The 18,301-nt window shown below is 45.2% G+C and overlaps 1 protein-coding gene across 1 annotated transcript in view; it reads left to right on the top strand.

Annotated features, from left to right (window-relative positions):
- The first annotated feature begins 612 nt into the window (after positions 1 to 612).
- SLC1A3 (solute carrier family 1 (glial high affinity glutamate transporter), member 3) overlaps positions 613 to 18,301 on the top strand; it is a 71,059-nt gene continuing 53,370 nt past the window's right edge. Inside the window, exon 1 of the mRNA XM_006761752.2 lies at positions 613 to 937. Within this exon, the coding sequence (XP_006761815.1) occupies positions 757 to 937 (181 nt within the window). The 5' untranslated portion in view covers positions 613 to 756. The remainder of the gene's footprint in view (positions 938 to 18,301) is intronic.

Below are 18,301 nucleotides of genomic sequence, written 5' to 3'. Positions count from 1 at the left end.
GGTGTATAGAGGTGCCCGGAGGACTCTTCTTATTTTACAGAAAAAAAAAAAAATTCAGAAGTTGCCTTGCGAAATAGGCAAATGTAGTTGCCAAGTCCTGTGGCTACTGGAGTTCTTTTCATGGCCATATGTCCTAGTTGATATTCTGATGATTTTTTTTTAATGAAGAAAATACTCGCTTCATTGTTTATAACAGGAAGCTCCAACTGTGAAATGTCAATACCTCAGTTCACTTGATTGACCTGGTTATGCCTTCACCACGCTTACAACATAAGCCAGCAAGTAATTATTGAGTGTTTCCTGTGCATTCAATTCAATTGGACATTTATTGAGGGCGGACATTGTGCAAAGCTCTCAGCGAGGTTCTGGGAAATAGGGTGGGGGTAAGAGTATTCAGTCATCCCAGCTCTGATCAACCCTTTTGTAGCCTCCATGGAGGGGGGAAGACAGATTTCTAAAAGTAGAACACAGGTTTCTGTTCACGTGTTCTGAATGTATGCACATTTCCCACACGTGGCCCGGCAGATATGCCCAGTCGAGGCGTTCATTGTACCTCCATGGTGATTCCTACTGAGAGCATGCAGTTTGCCCCCATTCCTCCTGGTGTGGAGCTCACTGACTTCTCCCCACTGGAGATGTAACTCCTGTCTTATCTTCGCTCTAGGTGTGTTCTCAAACACTGAAGGGGCCTGGCTCTCTGGGGGTGATTCCGAGACGTTGAGGGGCATAGAAGAGACCCTCCTAGAGAAGTAAAGGATGACCAAAAGCAACGGAGAAGAGCCCAGGGCGGGCGGCAGGATGCAGAGGTTCCAGCAAGGCGTCCGGAAGCGCACGCTCTTGGCCAAGAAGAAAGTGCAGAACATCACCAAGGAGGATGTTAAAAATTACCTGTTTCGGAATGCTTTTGTGCTGCTCACCGTCACCGCAGTCGTTGTGGGTAAGTCATTTGATAACAACCGAGAAGACTGGCTCTTGTTTCTCAGGGGCCTCCGGCTGCCTGGGAATATTATCAGATGGACTGGTCGTAGGTATTCAGAATGATCGCCCAGGCTCTCTTCTGGCTTTGAAGATCCTGCCCCGCTCGCCCCCCTCTCCCTCCCCCCCGGTTCCCCAGTAAATGACAGTCCCTTGGCATGTTTGGAGCAATAAACGCATGGGAATCTGAAAGAAGCAGCATTAGGCATTCTGCAAATCAACTGATTGATTGTGTGGAAAGGGAAGTAAATCAAATGTTTCCCCAACTCATAGAAGGACAAAGAGTAATCATTTAATCATCAGTCCTGAGCAGTTGATTAATAAACAAAAAAAAAGGCAAGCCTGTTAGATTTGGCGAAAATGTAATCATTATACAATGTCACTTTCACTTAAAACTAATTTATACAATTAGTACACCCAAAATGAGATACACGTCTCTTAAGAGTAATTATATTCTAACTGGTGCTGATTTGAGTAGCCAACTTTTAGACGTAAAGGCGGAATTTTTAAATGTGTTTGCACTGTCTTATAAAGTGACTAGGAAGGGTGAATAGGGGGAAGTGTTAACACAGATCTCTTTCATTCATTGCCTTGAAGCATGGGCCACAAATAGCTATACTTTTTTTCTTTATCTTTTTAAAATTTTTTTTAAAATATATATTTTATTGATTTTCTGCAGAGAGGAAGGGAGAGGGATAGAGAGTCAGAAACACCGATGAGAGAGAAACATCAATCAGCTGCCTCCAGCACACCCCCTACTGGGGATGTGCCCACAACCAAGGTACATGCCTTTCACTGGAATCGAACCTGGGACCCTTGAGTCTGCAGGCTGACGCTCTATCCACTGAGCCAAACCGGTTAGGGCAGCTGTACCTTTTTGAAACATTTCAGCCTCTTACAAATTTAGGATGGTTGATAGCGATCAGTAGTAATAAAACATTATTGTCTTGTTTGATGTATTGGCATCTGAAATAGTAGTTTCTTACTTATGGGTGGCATTGATCCTACTTTAAAATACAGCTGAGGAAACTATTTGCCTAGTTGGAGCTTTTGACTGACCCCAAATAGAAACCCTTTGGCTAATAAACACGTAAGTCAGTGCCATGCTGTAAAAAAACTTTTTTAATGCTTTAACTTAAATTTCTAATAATGTGTCAACATAAAAAGGGCATTTTTTTACAATTTCAATCTCTACCTTGGTGTTTGCCAAGATCTCCCATCAAATATAAAGAGATAATGACAGCCGAAACCGGTTTGGCTCGGTGGATAGAGCATTGGCCTGCGGACTGAAAGGTCCCAGGTTCGATTCCGGTCAGGGCATGTACCTGGGTTGTGGGCACATCCCCAGTGGGAGATGTGCAGGAGGCAGCTGATCGATGTTTCTCTCTCATCGATGTTTCTAACTCACTATCGCTCTCCCTTCCTCTCTGTAAAAAATCAATAAAATATATTTTTTAAAAAAGAGAGATAATGACAAAAAGAGCTAAGAAAATTTTGTAGCATGTAAATATAATTATAGCTCCCCCCAACCCCCCAACATTTGGATTCTTAAATTGCAGATAAGTAGGAATACCGCGCAAGAGTAGTTTGTCACAAGACCTTAGACATATTCCATTTCAGCATCTTCAGCTCCTGTGAGTAATAGTTGGTGATTAATGACTTTAGTTCATTGTAGAGCTGTTCAAAGACAGTGTCCAGATTGAGGCAGGGAAGTAATGGCTTTCTTCAGTAGGCTCCCAGCTTCGAATGTCTTCCTGGAAGAAGTATTCCAGCACTGTGTCACTGCCTTGGAAGTTGATGTAAAATGCTGTATGCTCACCTCGTTTTTTGCTTTGAGTTACGGTTGTTGTCAAGACAAGCAATAGCTGCGGACTAATAGAGACCAGCTATATATAGTACCGTTGCACCTACTTTCTAGGCGCTTTGTATATATTAGCTTACTTATTCCTTAAACAAGCCTCTGAAGTGAGTGGGTAGGGACGAGGACTGTGATCCTTATTTTATAGATGAGGAGACTGAACAAGGAGACATCAAGTCACTTGACCCAAAACACGCAGCTAGTAAATGCTAGAGCTGGAAGTCGGACTCGCTGTCTCCGACCAGAGGCCGTGCTCCTCGCCCCTCTGCCAGCCCCCCTTCTCCTCTGTGGACTCTCTGACATCTTGTTAGGGATGCCAGGCGGGGAAATGTTGCTGACCTGGTGGAGGCCAAGCAAGCAGTGCCAATGCATTCATATAGCACTGTCATTTAGATTTGGCAGAAAACTCCTAAACCTCCTACAAATCATTAAACCACATCCCTCTCAGTCATTTAACAAACACCCATTTATTTTGCAATCCTATATGTGTAATAACAGAGCTCAGTGATGCGGGAGTATGTTTGGAAAAGATGCAGAAACGCTTATTCCAAATGGTATGCTAAACACCAGAAGAGTTCAGTTTCTAGGACAGAAGTGTTTCAGTTAAAGAATAGGGGAACGGAAAGAAATAAAACCTGAGCATAGAAAGCAGACTGATGGAGAAGTAAGTTCACGATTACAAACAAATAATGTATCTAATAGGAAGAAGATAATGCCAGAATTAGGGAATCCATTTTCTCTGTGAGCCCTGGGATCGTTTCTGAGCCCAAGGAGGACTCTCCTCAGATGGGTGAGAACTGCAGTGAGTTGGCTGAGCTGGCGGAGATAACTTGGCAGGATGCCCTGGTGGTTGGCTTTTCCAATGGAAACTGAGGAGGTAGACGTAACAAGAAGAAGGCACTAACAAAGAAGCGCATAAAAAGAGCTCATTGACAGTCAGAGCGACCACTGAGTCTACACCAAAGACTTGGAATCACAAACAGACAACCTGGTAGCAAACAGAGTTCGGAGAGAAGGAAGAGCCCTTCCGTTATCTCTGGGTGCATCTCCCGTGGAGGGCCCCATGCAAACAAAGGCTCCGTTTAGCTTGTCACTGGGCACCACATCTACATCAGCCCTAAAAAAAATAATTTTTCTAAACATCAACCCTTAAAGTAATATTGAAACAACAAAAATAAATTTTAAAATAAAAAATAAGTAAACATCAACTCTCTAATTTATTTGCTGTCGTGTAGAAACAAACTGGAAAGAGACTAGCGAGGAAGAAAAGAATAGTTGCTTTCCCCAAAGATGAGATGAGAAGAACTATAGCTGTTACTTAGTTTTCAAATTCTTATATTTTAATCACTTAAACATAAAAAAGACAAAACCTATATATTGAGGAAACTTTTTTTGTTCAGTCTGTTTTGTTTTGTCTTTTAGAAATAAAATGAATGTACCTTTAGTAGGTAGAAATGGAAACTAGAAAATATTATGGAGCAGTAGAGACATGCGGCTTTTTTATTCAGAATAAAGCAGAGAGTTGAAAATATTTCCCACCAATTCCTCTGCAAGCACAGGCATAGGCCCACCGGTGTGATGTCATTTCTAAGCAATGACATTTCTGATGTCATTTCTAAGTGATGTCCAAGTCTGAGTGTGCCATGCCATGTGACACAGCCCATGTAATAGGAGCAGGTTAGCAACCCGAGAGAAGGCAGCGCCAAGTGCTAAGTGCCTTTCAGAGTTCATTGCTAAAGTGTTAGATAGGTGCCTTCCAGTGCCATTGCAGACCTCTGTCTGACAAAAACCACACTGGGGACAGTGATTTCTGTCTTTCTCTCTCCAGGAAGCACTTTTCTTGCTTCAAATTGTAGTAAGTTAGAGTAACCTCAGACACCTCGCTGAAAGACATGGCAAGTCCTGTGTCGTGTTCATGTCACGGAATGCCTACTCCTTCCATGTCCACGGAACGAACGGCACAATAAAAATGAAATCTCGGGCCAAAGAAATGGATCATAAGCTCAGCTCGGAGGGGAGGGAATCTGTAAATAGAATTGCATAGAACTGGATGGTGGTTTTACAACTAGCACCTTCCTTTGCTCTTGGTGCGCACATGCATGTGCACACGCGTTCATACACACACACACACACAGTTTATGTTTGGGTTGTCCTTTTGTGGGTTTGAGAGAAATTGGTGTCTTTAGAAAAGAACATGCTGCTTACATGTGCATAAAGCATCTTTGGCAAGAAATTTAAATTGCACTAAAATTCAATGCAATTCCCTAATATCGCTGAAGAATCCTATATAATAAAAGACTAATGTGCAAATCAACTGAGCAGCGGAATGACCGGTCGCTATGACACGCACACCACCAGGGGGCAGACGCTCAATGCAGGAGCTGTCCCCTGGTGGTCGGTGCACTCCCACAGGGGGAGTGCCGCTCAGCCAGAGGCCAGGCTCATGGCTGGCAAGTGCAACGGCAGTGGTGGGAGCCTCTCCTGCCTCCACAGCAGCGCAAGACATCCCTTGGGAGATGTCTCCCTGCCCGCAGGAAGTGGGCCTAAGCTGGCAGGTGGACATCCCCCGAGCGGTCCTGGATTGGGAGAGGGCACAGGCTGGGCTGAGGGACCACCCCCGCCCCCCCAGTGCACAAATGTCGTGCACCAGGCCTCTAGTATATGTATAATAAACTAGTCACCATGGATGCCTCTTGAGATAGCAGCTGACTGTCTGGGGAATGGGATGGAAGAAATAGTACTTTCCTCTAAGTAACTTTTTGAAAGTTTGACTATATTAACCACATTCATATATTATCTCCTAGTACTATTATCTGCTAAATAAGTAAGTTTCTTTTTTATAAGAAGATTCTATGCTATTCAGCAATTTAACAAATATTAAGTGCCGCATAGCTGGCCCTGTGCTGCTATGCAATGGGGCGTCTGCCCTCAGGTAGTTTAGCAGGAGGGATGGATGAAAATGAGATGACAAAGGAATAGACAAGGTTCCTAGGTAATATTAGGGAAGTTTGTTATTAACTCTAAATGTTTTTAATGAGATCATAGTTTGTATGCCGTTCTAGAGCACTTTAGAGGCTCCACTTTCTTATTAACAATCCAGATGTGCCATGTGGGAGAGAATAAGAATGTTGCTTTTGACCTGGATTCATGGGCTGGCAGTGTTATTTAGTAGCTGTGTGATCCTGAAGGAGGAGTTTTACTGCTCCGACCTCGGTTTCCTCACCTACCATTGCTCGGATAATATGCACTGCACACTTCCACCGTGGGCCAGCCAGTGTTGTGAGTGCTGTTAGTATGTTAGCTTTATTTCGCCCTCAGCATACCAGGGAGGGAGGTATTCGTAATCTCGGTTTACAGATGAGAAAACTGAAGCTCAGACTCTTATCCCACAGTTGACGCATATTGACTGGGATTCCAATCCACCATTCTGGTTCCAAGTTCACACTCAATCACCACGGTGTCCTGGGTGCTGGTGGCTGTCCTCAGGGAATGCCCATGATTGTTTTATTGCAGCGATTAGCTAAGGGTGTGCATGGACATATGAGCAGGGGGGAGGGTGAGGAGAGGATGAATGGAGCCCTTTTGACGAGGGTCGTCCTGAGTCCTGGTGATTGGTTGTCAGGGAGTGTTGACAGGAAAGGTGGACCGTAAGCCGATGGTCCAACTCCTGGCTGGGGTGACTGAGGCGTGATGGTGCCATCGGTAGAGGTAGAATAGAGGAAGACCCGGGAGGGGGTGATGATACGATCAGGTAGGGGCGTGTTGAGTTTGAGATGTGGGATGTCACGGCAGTGGAGACACAGTGCAAGAGGCTCCCCATAAGGATTTGGAAGGTATTCTTACCATCTATCTCCAGCCGGAGCAAGGACTGGAGCTGTCTGAATGTTAAATGAATAAGGACCCATGAATTGGGTTCTCCTACTGCAAACACTACCGTAAGTGAGTCTATTCGCAGAACAGTGTGAACTCCATGCCCTTCTTTATGACTAAAAGCACTCATCTCCCCGCAATGCCACTGTGGAATTGTCTCTCCGACACATGAACTATCTAGGGAGGCAGTCAGTTCAGCCACAGGGGCCCAGGGATTGGCCAGCCATCAGCGACTGCACCGAAGCGACTGGTGGGGGGACCAACAGGCCAACTCCTTGAATCAGTGGTGTGGGCACAGCCTGGTACCCACGCCGACATCCCCTCTGCTAACGGAGAAAAGGCAGCACCACACAGTTCGAACAGGAATCCAGTGAACGGATTCCGGGTTCGGATTTCTGGTTTCTTCAACATTCCCTGGGAATGGGAAGGGAGAGAGGGCTATTCAGGGGCTGGGAGGGAAGGGTTAGGCCCTCAGAGCCGAGAAGCGGGGATTGCAATGCCCTGCTCTGCAGAAGTGACACAGGAATAGGGTGTAAGGGTTAGAGCCTGATGTTCCTCTGCTGCTTCTGCAGGAGCAGAACCCCGAAAAGCTGTCCGGGGAGCAGCCCCTGCCATGTGCTCATGGCACACGTGCATCCCAGCCTCTCTCCCACCTTCTCATAAAGCTTTGGGGCAGGGGGGCTCCTATGGTGGGTGCAGTCTGTGCAGCCTGGCGGATAGGATCAGAGCTACGGACTCCGGACACTTAGGTTCAGGTCCCACTTCTGGAAATGCGCCAGTTGCTTCATGGGAAACAGAGTCATTCTAGCACCTCTGCCCAGATGTGTGTCTCAGCGCGGCCACTTACAGCCACGGAACCTTACACTGTCTCCAGCGCCGGGCAGGCAAAGTGTCCATAGAAACTGGAGAGCCCTGGTCCTGGGCTTCCGTCATTGCTCTGGCATCGAGTGAGAACACTGATTGGATGAGGCTGGTCTGCAGGGAACGGAGACCCAGGGACGGGGTGGCGGGTGTGTGTGTGTGTGAAGTGGGGGCAGGAAGGGGACAGGCAGGTCCCCTGGTTTAGGTCTAGAAGTGGCTTCTGTTTCCTTGGCTAAGAAGAGAGCCAAGAGGGTTGTAGGAAGAGACTTAATAGTTGTAAAGGGCTCTGAGAGGCAGAGATGAAAGGCTCTTAGTAAGTGATACCGTCATTTTCAATCCCTCACCTACCCGCCTCCTGAGCCAAGGCAGAAAGTGATCGCAGGCCGCACCTCCGACAGCTCAGGGGAGGGGGCGACAGCTCAGGGGAGGGGGTGCTGGACAGCAGGCGCCTCTCAGGACAACGGGGAGTTGCTGAGAAAATGTTTCCTGCTCCACAGCGCATGTTCTTACCACCTGGGCCAGGGCAGAGTGCACCTCCCTGGCCCTCCTTTCCTCCAGTTTTGGTGTCTTCTGCTCATTCACTGCCCCGCCCCCCTCCCGCTGGGCGAGAGAAGGGAGAGAAGGGATTCGGGAACTTTAGGAGAAACGTTGCTGGTTTCTAGCAGTGTTGGTAAAGGTTATGTTGAAGGCGTGGTGTTCCGAGAGTCCCTCTGGATTTTATTTTGCTGTGTTTTCTTCCTGTTCATACAGATAATGAGCAAACTGAGCAGGCGATTTCAAATGTGTTTCTCTTTCGAGTAGGTAGTCAAATAGGCAGGTGTGTCCAGAGCAACTGCCTGCAGTACTAATGCCTCCCCCTGTGGCGGCGTGGCGGCCGGCAAAGCCCTGTGTCCCACCCAAAGCCCTATATCCCTCCCGCTCACAGCAGCGGGAGCCCAGGGCCAGCCCTCCCCCTGCTGATCGGTACCTGCGAGTGTCTGGATGCGGCTGAGAAAGCACTGAGAGCCTTCAGTCCTGGTCACAGACCCGGCTCTGCCATCAACTAACTCACCTTCCAATTTAAGACAAATCTCTGGGCCTCTTTATCTTTTCAACAGCGAAGTACATTGACACCAATGTCAGCTTCCAACTGCAGCACTCTGTCGTTAAAAGTCCGATTTGCCGTCCCCTTCAGCAGAATGTGTGGGACGGATCGACAAGTGTTTTCTAGTCCAGGACACTGTGTGGTTGGAAGGACCTTCTTCCGACACTGACCACCCCCCATCCGTCCTGTCCAATCTAACCAGCAGCCTCTTTGTCTGGCCTTGACTCCCGAGGACCTCTGGGTGTGACGCCAAGGCCAGAGGACACACGTGAGGCACACCTCCGCGCGGCACGGCTGCCGGCCCCCATAAATCAGAGGGAAGCCGTGGGCCCCGGTTTGTGCTCCAGAGTAAACAGGCCGGGGAAGAGCCTCGCTGTTTGGAAGCGGCGACTGGAATGTAAGCACCGTCTCCAAACCGTACATTCCAGGTGCCGGGCACTCGGGATTTATGCAACACGGACATGCTGTCATCCATCAAGCATTTGGCCTGGCAGCTCGGTGAGCAGTATCATTGCCGTGAGATGAGGAAACACACCAAGAACTTCAGGACACAAAGTTCCGTCATGGCGTTCACCCAGGAAAGAAATTGTGAGTTTATGTCAAGCGCTGGTGCTGTCAAAATTGCCCAGAGCTTACTCCCTAGGGCAGTGGTCGGCAAACTCATTAGTCAACAGAGCCAAGTATCAACGGTACAACGATTGAAATTTCTTTTGAGAGCCACATTTTTTAAACTTAAACTATATAGGTAGGTACATTGTTATTAACTTAATGAGGGTACTCCTACGCTGGCCTTTGCTAAAAATGTCCTCAATCTGATGGAGGTATGTTTGCTGAGGTCGACCCCTTCCAACTCTCCCATCCACACTCGTCTTGTATACTTGTGTCGTCTACCTCCTTTCGCTCATCCTCTCTATATGTCCAAACCATCTCCACATACCTTTCTCAATCCTCAACACTACATCTTCTTTCACTCCACAACATTCCCTAAAATTAACTTAATAAACTTTACTTAAAGTTTTAAGTCAACTTCGCATTGTATGTGCGCGCCTGCACGTGGTATTTTGTTGAAGAGCCACACTCAAGGGGCCAAAGAGCCGCATGTGGCTCGAGAGCCGCGGTTTGCCGACCACTGTCCTAGGGAGACCAAGACTCTTCCCACCACGATGCCCCATCAAGAGGTGCACTCCAGTGGCTTTGAAACCAAACGGAGAAGAAGAACAAAGCGCCAGAACTAGATAAAGGAAGGTGCACCCTGGATGGATTAAGATAAGGTGGGGACGGGCACTCCTTTTTCTCACTGGGCATCATATCAAAGATTCGTAGGTAAATTGAGGAGCCGCGAGCTGAAAGGCACACTTGAGTTTTGAATTTCAAGGCTGAGTTTCTGTCTCCAGAGAGGGCAACTCCATTCTTCCTGTCCCCAAAGGGACTTCTCCGGTTCTCCAGCGATGATGCCAGGCCGCAGGCTGCGGCCTCCCAGGGGAAGGCAGTGGGCTGTTAGTGAGCGACTTTGTGTTCGGAATCTTGTAAGATGAAGCTCATTTATCCCTAATGAGAGCAGCGATGGGACAGTTGCTGCCCTTCTCACCCCAAAAAGATGGCCCCTGCTTTTAGCATCACTCGAAATTCCATCTTTAAAGCGAGGAAGGCAAAACCCCAGGGAGATATATATATCTATATATCTACAGATCTATATCTATATCTATATATATGTGTGTACATATATATACATATATATCTCTCTATATATATGTATATGCTTGCCGGTGTCTTCTGCTTGTCACCGAATGTGAAGGTGAAGGCATCAAGAAGGAAATGAGTCCTTTAAGGTTCTGCTTCTGGCCCAAGCTGTCTGCATCGATTTATTTATTTTTGTGCTCTGAGACTTGCTTTTTTAAGGCAAATGAAGTAGTCGTGTAAACAAAGCTGAGTCAGTAAACTTCCCAGGGCTTTGTAAGTTCTGGTGCTGCGGTGCTTTGCACAGCTTGACGGATGATGAGCCAGCATGTCACCTCTGCCGCGTGGCTTGCCATGTGAGTTTGCAGCCCTGGTACCCTTGCAACTCCAACGGCTAACAGCCCATGAGCCTATCTATAACGATTGAGTTCAAAGTTTTTTTTACAGTCACTTCCTGGTCTCCAGAAAAAGAAGCTGTTTGGTCAGAAAGTGATCCACACACCACAGATCTGCGCACCAGTGGCTTTCCTCACTGTGGCCCCAATTAAGGAAAGCAAATTCAAGCAGCATCGAGGAGCAGCCAACCCAGACGCAAAGCGACGCTTTAGGACGATCAAAGCATCTAACAGAAAAGATGTAGGAGACACTTCAGTCAGATTTTTAAAAAAATTGTGGGCCATTTCTTTTTGCTTATTTCTTTTGTTATGTTACCTGTGAAATGCATAAATGTATACTGCCCCAAATCAAAAGGTACAAAACGGTATAGAATGAAAGAGTGGAAGTATTCCACCACCCATGTCCCCAGGTGTTCAGTGTACCCTCTTAGCAGTTTCTTCTGTGCCTTTAGCATTCTTTTATGAGCATAAAAATGCACACTTTTTTTTTTGCCTTTTGTATACAAATGGTAGCATGGTGTACACAGCCCACTTCACACCTTGCTTTTTTCACTTTGCACTGTTTCTAGGCTCTTATTCCTTGTTAGCACATAAAACACCTCCCGTTCTACCCTGGGGCTGCATTGTAGGGGTGCACCATGTCGTTTAAGCAGTTCCCAGTGGATGGACGCTTAGGTTGGTTCCAGCCTCTAGATACGATCTTTTTAATGGTGTAGTGAACAATTTTGTATCATAGTAATCTCACCCAGGTGACTGAGCCACATCCCTAGAAATGAAATTGCTGAGACTGAGGGCATACATTGGGGTTTTGATAAATACTGCTAATTTATACCCCATAGAGGTTGCAATTTACTCCCCCAGATGGTGGGATTTATTAAACAGTTTGGCCCATGGTTGCCGCTGCAGAGGTACGGATGAGCGTGCTTTGCCATGTGCGGGCTGGCAAGCCCACGGCACACGAGCCAAAGGTACAGGGCAACTTGGAAACTTTACATATATCTCCCATTTCCAGTTTCTGCTCCTTGGAACAATATTTTTGACCAGAAAGGAAAGTCATGGGTTTCAAGGATTTTATTTCTGATGATTATTATTTCTCAAATAGAATATTTTAAAAATGTATTCATTTTTATTGATTTCACAGAGGAAGGGAGAGGGGGAGAGAGAGAATGAGAGAAAATCATTGATCGGCTGTCTCCTGCACACCTCACTGTGGGGATACAGCTGCAACCCAGTCATGTGCCCTGACCGGGAATTGAACTATGACCTCCTGGTTCATAGGTTGAGCCCTCATTTTGCCAGCATCACTCAGTGGCCATGTAACCTTGGACAAATGGCTTATTCTTTCTAGGGCCCCAGTCTCCTCATTTGCAAGATGATGATATTAAATCCTGTAGGTTGGATATGAAGGTTAAATCACTTAAATAAAGTATTTACTGGCATAATTTACTGGCAGTATCAGGTCCAGAAACCTCCTCTGTGACTCTCAGTCCATGATCTTTCACACCCGCTGGCCTTCATTGTCAAAAACAAACAAACAAACAAACACTGCCTGTGAGAGATTGAGGGACCAGGACCTATCACTCCTCATTTGTGAATCTAGAAATATAAGCATGAGTTGTCATAGTTCAGTCAAGAACCAGTGTCACAGGCCATGAGAGGAATGACAGTTTGGAAGAGGGTTGTTCCTGTGAGTAGGCTGCTGTGCTCACGGAGGGCAGTGGGGAATAAGCCTTACTGTGTAACACAATGATCCCTCCATCCGGGACACTGTTCAGCACCAGCTGGGGGCCAGGCGCTCATGAATACTGGTCATCTGAACAGCAACAGTCATCCTGAGTGTTCATTCATTCAACAAAAAATTGAGCACCTACCGTGCCAGGAACTGTTGTGAGGGCTTAATATACAGTGAACAAAACTGAAAAATAATAAACAAAGAAAATCTCTGTTCTTATGGAGCTTATATTTCAGCAGACAGATAATAATAAACAATAAGCATAATAAATTAGAAAATTATATTGTGTTTTGGAAGGTGATAACGGCTGAAAGAAATAAAGCGAGATAAGGGAAAAGAAAGTTCAGGGCAGACCTTATGAAGAAAGATGACATTGGAACTAAATCTTAAATGAGTAAAGCCTGTGACTATCTGGGAAGAGTTGTAGGCTTAGAGAAGAGCTAGTACAAAGGCCATAAAGTGGGATCGTGTGAACAAGGAGGCAGATGTTGAAACAGAGGTGAAGGGAGAAGGAGATGAGATCTGAGCGTAGTGGGGCTAGGGAGGCAGGCCAGGTACAGACATTGCATGGCCTAGGCTTTCACTCCCAGGGGATAGGGAGCCAGTGGAGGGAGCAGAGAGGAGGTCTTAAAGGGTCCCTCTGGGGGTTATGCTGGGAATAGACTGTGGGGATCCAAAGTGGGAGCAGGAAAACCAGTTAGAAGGTACCACGGTAGTCCAGGCTAAAAAGAGGGTGATGTTTAAACCCTTCTTTGTTTATAAATTGGGGAGGGGGGGATCTGAGGCATACAGACGATCACATGAGAGGTAAAGGCAGGGCCGGAGCTAAAATCCCAACATCACTCATTCACAAACATCTTGAAAGCATCTTCTCTACGAGTTTGTCTACATCACAGGAGAAGTAGCTTGGTGAATAGGCGCAGAGATTTTGCAGGTTACACAGACCCTAACCACTCCATGCAGCTCACCTGTCAGAGCAAGTGGGACCTGTGACCTTGCTTCTAACCAAGAGAATATGGCAAAGGTGATGGGTGTCACTCTGGCGATTTTGCTACATCAGACAGTGTGTCTAATACATTGCATCTCATATAGTTGTAATCTTGAGACAAAGTAGTGCTATAGGTTTATTTTGTTGTTGTTGTTACAAAAATGGAAAAAAAAATTCCTACCTGAGAAATAGTAGTATTTTGTCATGTGAAATCAGTGATCCACTATCAACAAAAATGTTTGATACTTTAATTTCCTTGAGCTGTCTTGCATACTAGTGGACAGCATGGCCCCTTTTCTGGCTAAAGATCAATAGGCCAAGTTTTGCTGAGTCAGAGTTTGGATGCCCGTTGACTGGTGGGCGGTGTAAGGCTGGCAGAGCAAGTGAGTGGGCCCATCTCAGGTGGGCGTTTGGTGGTTTTCTTACAGCCAGCCTTGGAGCGTGAGGCCTCACAAGATCAATGTCATGTTATTTTTAGGTTCTCTGCTGGCATCTGAGCAGTCTGGGGGCGCCCTCTCGTTTTCTGGAGAATTTTGCATTCTGAATAATTACTCTAGAAGGCACTGGTCTGCCAATCTGTTCATGACCCAGTTTGGAGATGAGGTAGAAACTTTATTAATATTTCACTATTTCAAACTCCAGCGTTTACCAAAAGATAAATTGGGTGATTTGCTCCAAGTTTTACTTCAAACTGCCCTCATTTTCTAACGGTTAAATATTTTCTGGCTTTCTAATATTTTCAATGTATTTTTTTGTTTGTTTGTTTTTGTTTTTCAGATTAAATATGGACCAAATTCTTAAAATAGGTCTTTGGCTTTTAACTTGTGTGTGTGGCTTTCAGACCCACGATGTCCTCTCTCTGGGGCTCCAGTGTGCACATTGTGTCTTATTTAGAAAGCAGAATGACATTTAATCTTCCAAAGAAGTGTTTGTTGTGTAGACTCCCCAGGGGAAACAGGAGACCCCTGATGGACTCTCTTCTTGAGCTTTCCACAGTAGGAGAGAGAAAGTACTTAAATACAAAGGCATCTTTTTTTGCAGCATTCAACCAGCAGAGTTCATTTTGATCACCTTCAGCGGTCCAGTTATTTCCTAGATTCTAGAAATCTTGTTAAAATGTGAAAACAGGAATGAGAGGAGACTGTTGACTGAGAGTGAGCAGTCTGGACATTGCTTGTGACATCTGTGTATTGCATAATGACACCAAGGTGGGAACTTAGCCGAGTTTGCTTCAGCTCTCACCAATCCTGTTGGGAAGTCGTTCTGATTATTACTGTTCTTTTTGCAGAGTAATCAATAATAAGCATCTGTTCTTTTGCACTAAAGGTCGGGTGGCCGCAAAGGGCTTTATTGGCTCTGGGAACTTCAATCAATGTGCTGCACCTAAGTGCCCACTAATGGGGCTCCGCTCTGCAGGGGCCATGAGCTGCTTTCCCCCGGAAGCAGGCCTCCCGCCCTGCCCCCTTGAATTGATACGAAGGTGGAGGAGGGACACTGAGAAGCCTGAGCGTCAGGCTGTGAGAACGTGTTTCAGGGAGAGCTTTTTGTTGCTGGGGTAGAATGTGATCAGGAACCTGAAGTGCCCCAAAAAGCAGATTCGCATTCAGAGCATTTTCTCTTGATTGGATGCTGCTAGCCAGCCAACCTCATCACACCGACTTCACCCTCATGCTGCGGTGGGAGCAGAAAGCCCAAGAAAAAGGTTTTTAAAAAAATGTGTATTTTTATTGATTTCAGAGAAGTAGGGAGAGGGGGAGAGAGTTAGAAACATCAATGATGAGAGAATCATTGATCAGCTGCCTCCTGCGCGCCCCACACTGGGGATTGAGCCCACAACATGGGCATGTGCCCTAACCAGGAATTGAACCGTGACCTCCTGATTCATAGGTCAATGCTCAACCACTGAGCCACGCCAGCCAGGCAAGAAAAAGGTATCTTGTTTGAAATTGGCATTTTGTTTGAATTGAAAAATGCTAGGTGTTGACTTTCATTAAGTAAGATCAACAAAACCTTTCCCAGCTTAATTAAGCTCTACAATGAGTTAACATAATTCAAAATAGAACAAAAAGCCAGTCATTATATCGTGTACTCACTTGGGCCCTTTAAGTTAGTAGCATGACCATAGTGAGTAGGAGTCTGGGGCCTGGAGTGGGATAAGTGGGTGTGAAGACTTCCAGGCACTCACCTGGCCTTGGGGAAGCCGGCTGACCCCTCTCTACATGGACCACTGCTCCAACCTGTGCTCTCTGGGGGTTCCGGCAGTTCACCTGGCCTCTCAGTGACTCTGCTCCTTCCTCTGCTAGTCGTCCCGGCCTCCACTGACCTGTGAGGCAGTGTCCTTGTGAGGACCCGGCGTCTTGTACGTGCTGAGGACTGTTAGCTGTTGTCATTACCCACGGGAACCTGAAGCAAGTAATGTCCTTTCCACTTTTGCTGCTGATGCTTTCCAAGAATTTAAATGTGTGCTGTGGAGGGAAAAGGCAGGCTATTTTCATTAATAAATTTCATACAAGTTAATTCATGCCACAGAAGGGGATTTAGTGTAGCCCTTTTAAACAGTGACATGGTACGAATAGCCATATGTTGAGGTCCTCATGTGTAGGACCTGTAATGGGTTTCAAGGTGTCCAGGACACCTCCAGCAGATCCAAGATTATCACTCCAATGTTCCCACAGTTTAGAGGCTAGAGATGCTGAACACCCTCAGGCTGCAAGGCTGTGTTTGTGTTGAAGAGGCATCATAGGTAGTAGAAGGCTTTGTTTAGAATCCCTCACTTCCTAGCTCTGTAACCTTTAGTAAGATGAATTAGTGTATTCATCTTGAAAATAGACATGATAATATCTACTTCATACAGCTGCGATGAGGATCATGCCACCATTAACACACAGTAAGGGCTCAATAAATCTTCCCCTTCTGCAACATGATCTCTTCCCCAAGAGTAGGCCTGGCTCGCTTGGGAAACCCAGATAGTAAACAGATCAAAGCGTGGTCAGGAACAAAACGGATTTAAAGTATTAACAATCTTTATTAGTCTAAATAACTCCTGTTTTCAAAGCATTTCACTTAAAACTAGCCCTTATAAATAAGTGATATCTCCTCTGGTGTCCCTACTATAAACAGGAGCTTTTAGAAAATGCGGTTCTTGCATTGGAGAATGTAAAGAAACTGAGACAGACTAGAGTTGTTGATGTCAGGACTGTACTTCCAAGCAAACCGGCTTGTTGACTGGAAGAAGACAGAAGGAAAAAATCTCACCACCTCTTGAGATGTTGGCTCCTTGACTGTCTTGCTGTTGTCTGTTAGATATTTATTTGGCAGACTGGGGAGTTAAGAGACTTTATCATTCACACGGTGCCCAGAATCCATTCACTGAGCTGGCTGGCTTTGCCTTCTAACACCTAGACGAAAACCAGTTGCACTGAGTAAATGTGGGGTTTGATGGAGGAAGAGGAGACAAGGTACTTGAAGCACCCAGGAGAGAAAGAGGCGGGAAGCGTGCCCCTGGTGTGGTTGTAGAGAGGAGAGTAGCATCCGTGTTGGCAAAGATTGGACCTTGGGGGTTGGGATCAAGTGCCCCTGGTGTTTAGAAAGAAAAATCTCTTCCTCCATCTACACTGACTTGTCCCTTGCTCCTAGAATCTGTGTCATTTGTAGAGCAGCTATTCTACCCATTTTTTCTAACTTATAACTTAAATAGATTTTCTGGACTAGCGTGGGTCCTACTGACCCTTGGAAATATTGTTGTATATGATAGAGACATTTCTAGTAACAGCCAGCTTAGAGATGTCCTTGTAAACCCAAACCTGGTCTTAAATAGTTACTTGGAGGATATAGAAAAATTCTATTAACTTGATATGTTCAAATTCCAAATGACCAAAGCGAGTTTCCTGTGTATATATTTTTTTTGTTATAATTGAATGACAAAAGTTTTAATGCATTTAAATAAAGGCCAGCAAACAGAATTCCAGTGAAATTACATTTGACTTAGAAGTAAAGTAAAAAGTATAAGTCTTTATTTTTTTTAAAATATATTTTATTGATTTTTTACAGAGAGGAAGGGAGAGAGATAGAGAGTCAGAAACATCGATGAGAGAGAGAAATCGATCAGCTGCCTCCTGCACATCTCCCACTGGGGATGTGCCCGCAACCCAGGTACATGCCCTTGACCGGAATCGAACCTGGGACCTTTCAGTCCGCAGACTGACGCTCTATCCACTGAGCCAAACTGGTTTCGGCAAGTATAAGTCTTTATTGATTTACTTTCTTATTAGGAAATAAAGTCTTGGTATGAATAAGCAGGAAAGACCCAGGTATAACCAGGGTCTTGTACTGAAACTCCGAAGTCAATGCCTTACCCCAAACCAAATTCAGGAAGATGAAAAGTTCAGTATCTTAAAACAAAGCAAGCAAGCAAACAAAGAAGCAAAACTGAATTAAAGATGTATTAAAATTAGGAGAGGAAGGGAAGTGAAAGTTTATAACTCTTGAACAAATCACCTAATAATAAAGATACACAGACATTATTTTATAAAGTGCAAAACACCTGTATATTTTAAAGTAATAATATATGGCAAGCAAATTAGAAAAATAATTTTAGCAAATATTTTATAGGCAAAGGGTAATTATCTTGATTATGTAAAGAATCTGTACCAAATACATATATTCATATATAAACTCTTAAACTAGTAGGATTTAGAAAACACTTGGAGAAAATACAATTAGGAGAAAGGATCAACATCTTTAGATATTAAGTAAATTCAAAGGAAAAACAAAGAATACATACCATTTACTCAGCAAATTTATAATTTTTGCTTGTTTTAACAATTTTTTATAATAAGACTCTCAGCTCCCGAGGTATAGA

The sequence above is a fragment of the Myotis davidii genome, unplaced genomic scaffold (genome assembly GCF_000327345.1).
Source record: "Myotis davidii unplaced genomic scaffold, ASM32734v1 scaffold496, whole genome shotgun sequence".
NCBI lineage: Eukaryota > Metazoa > Chordata > Mammalia > Chiroptera > Vespertilionidae > Myotis > Myotis davidii.
This window is presented reverse-complemented; position numbering and strand designations above follow the sequence as displayed.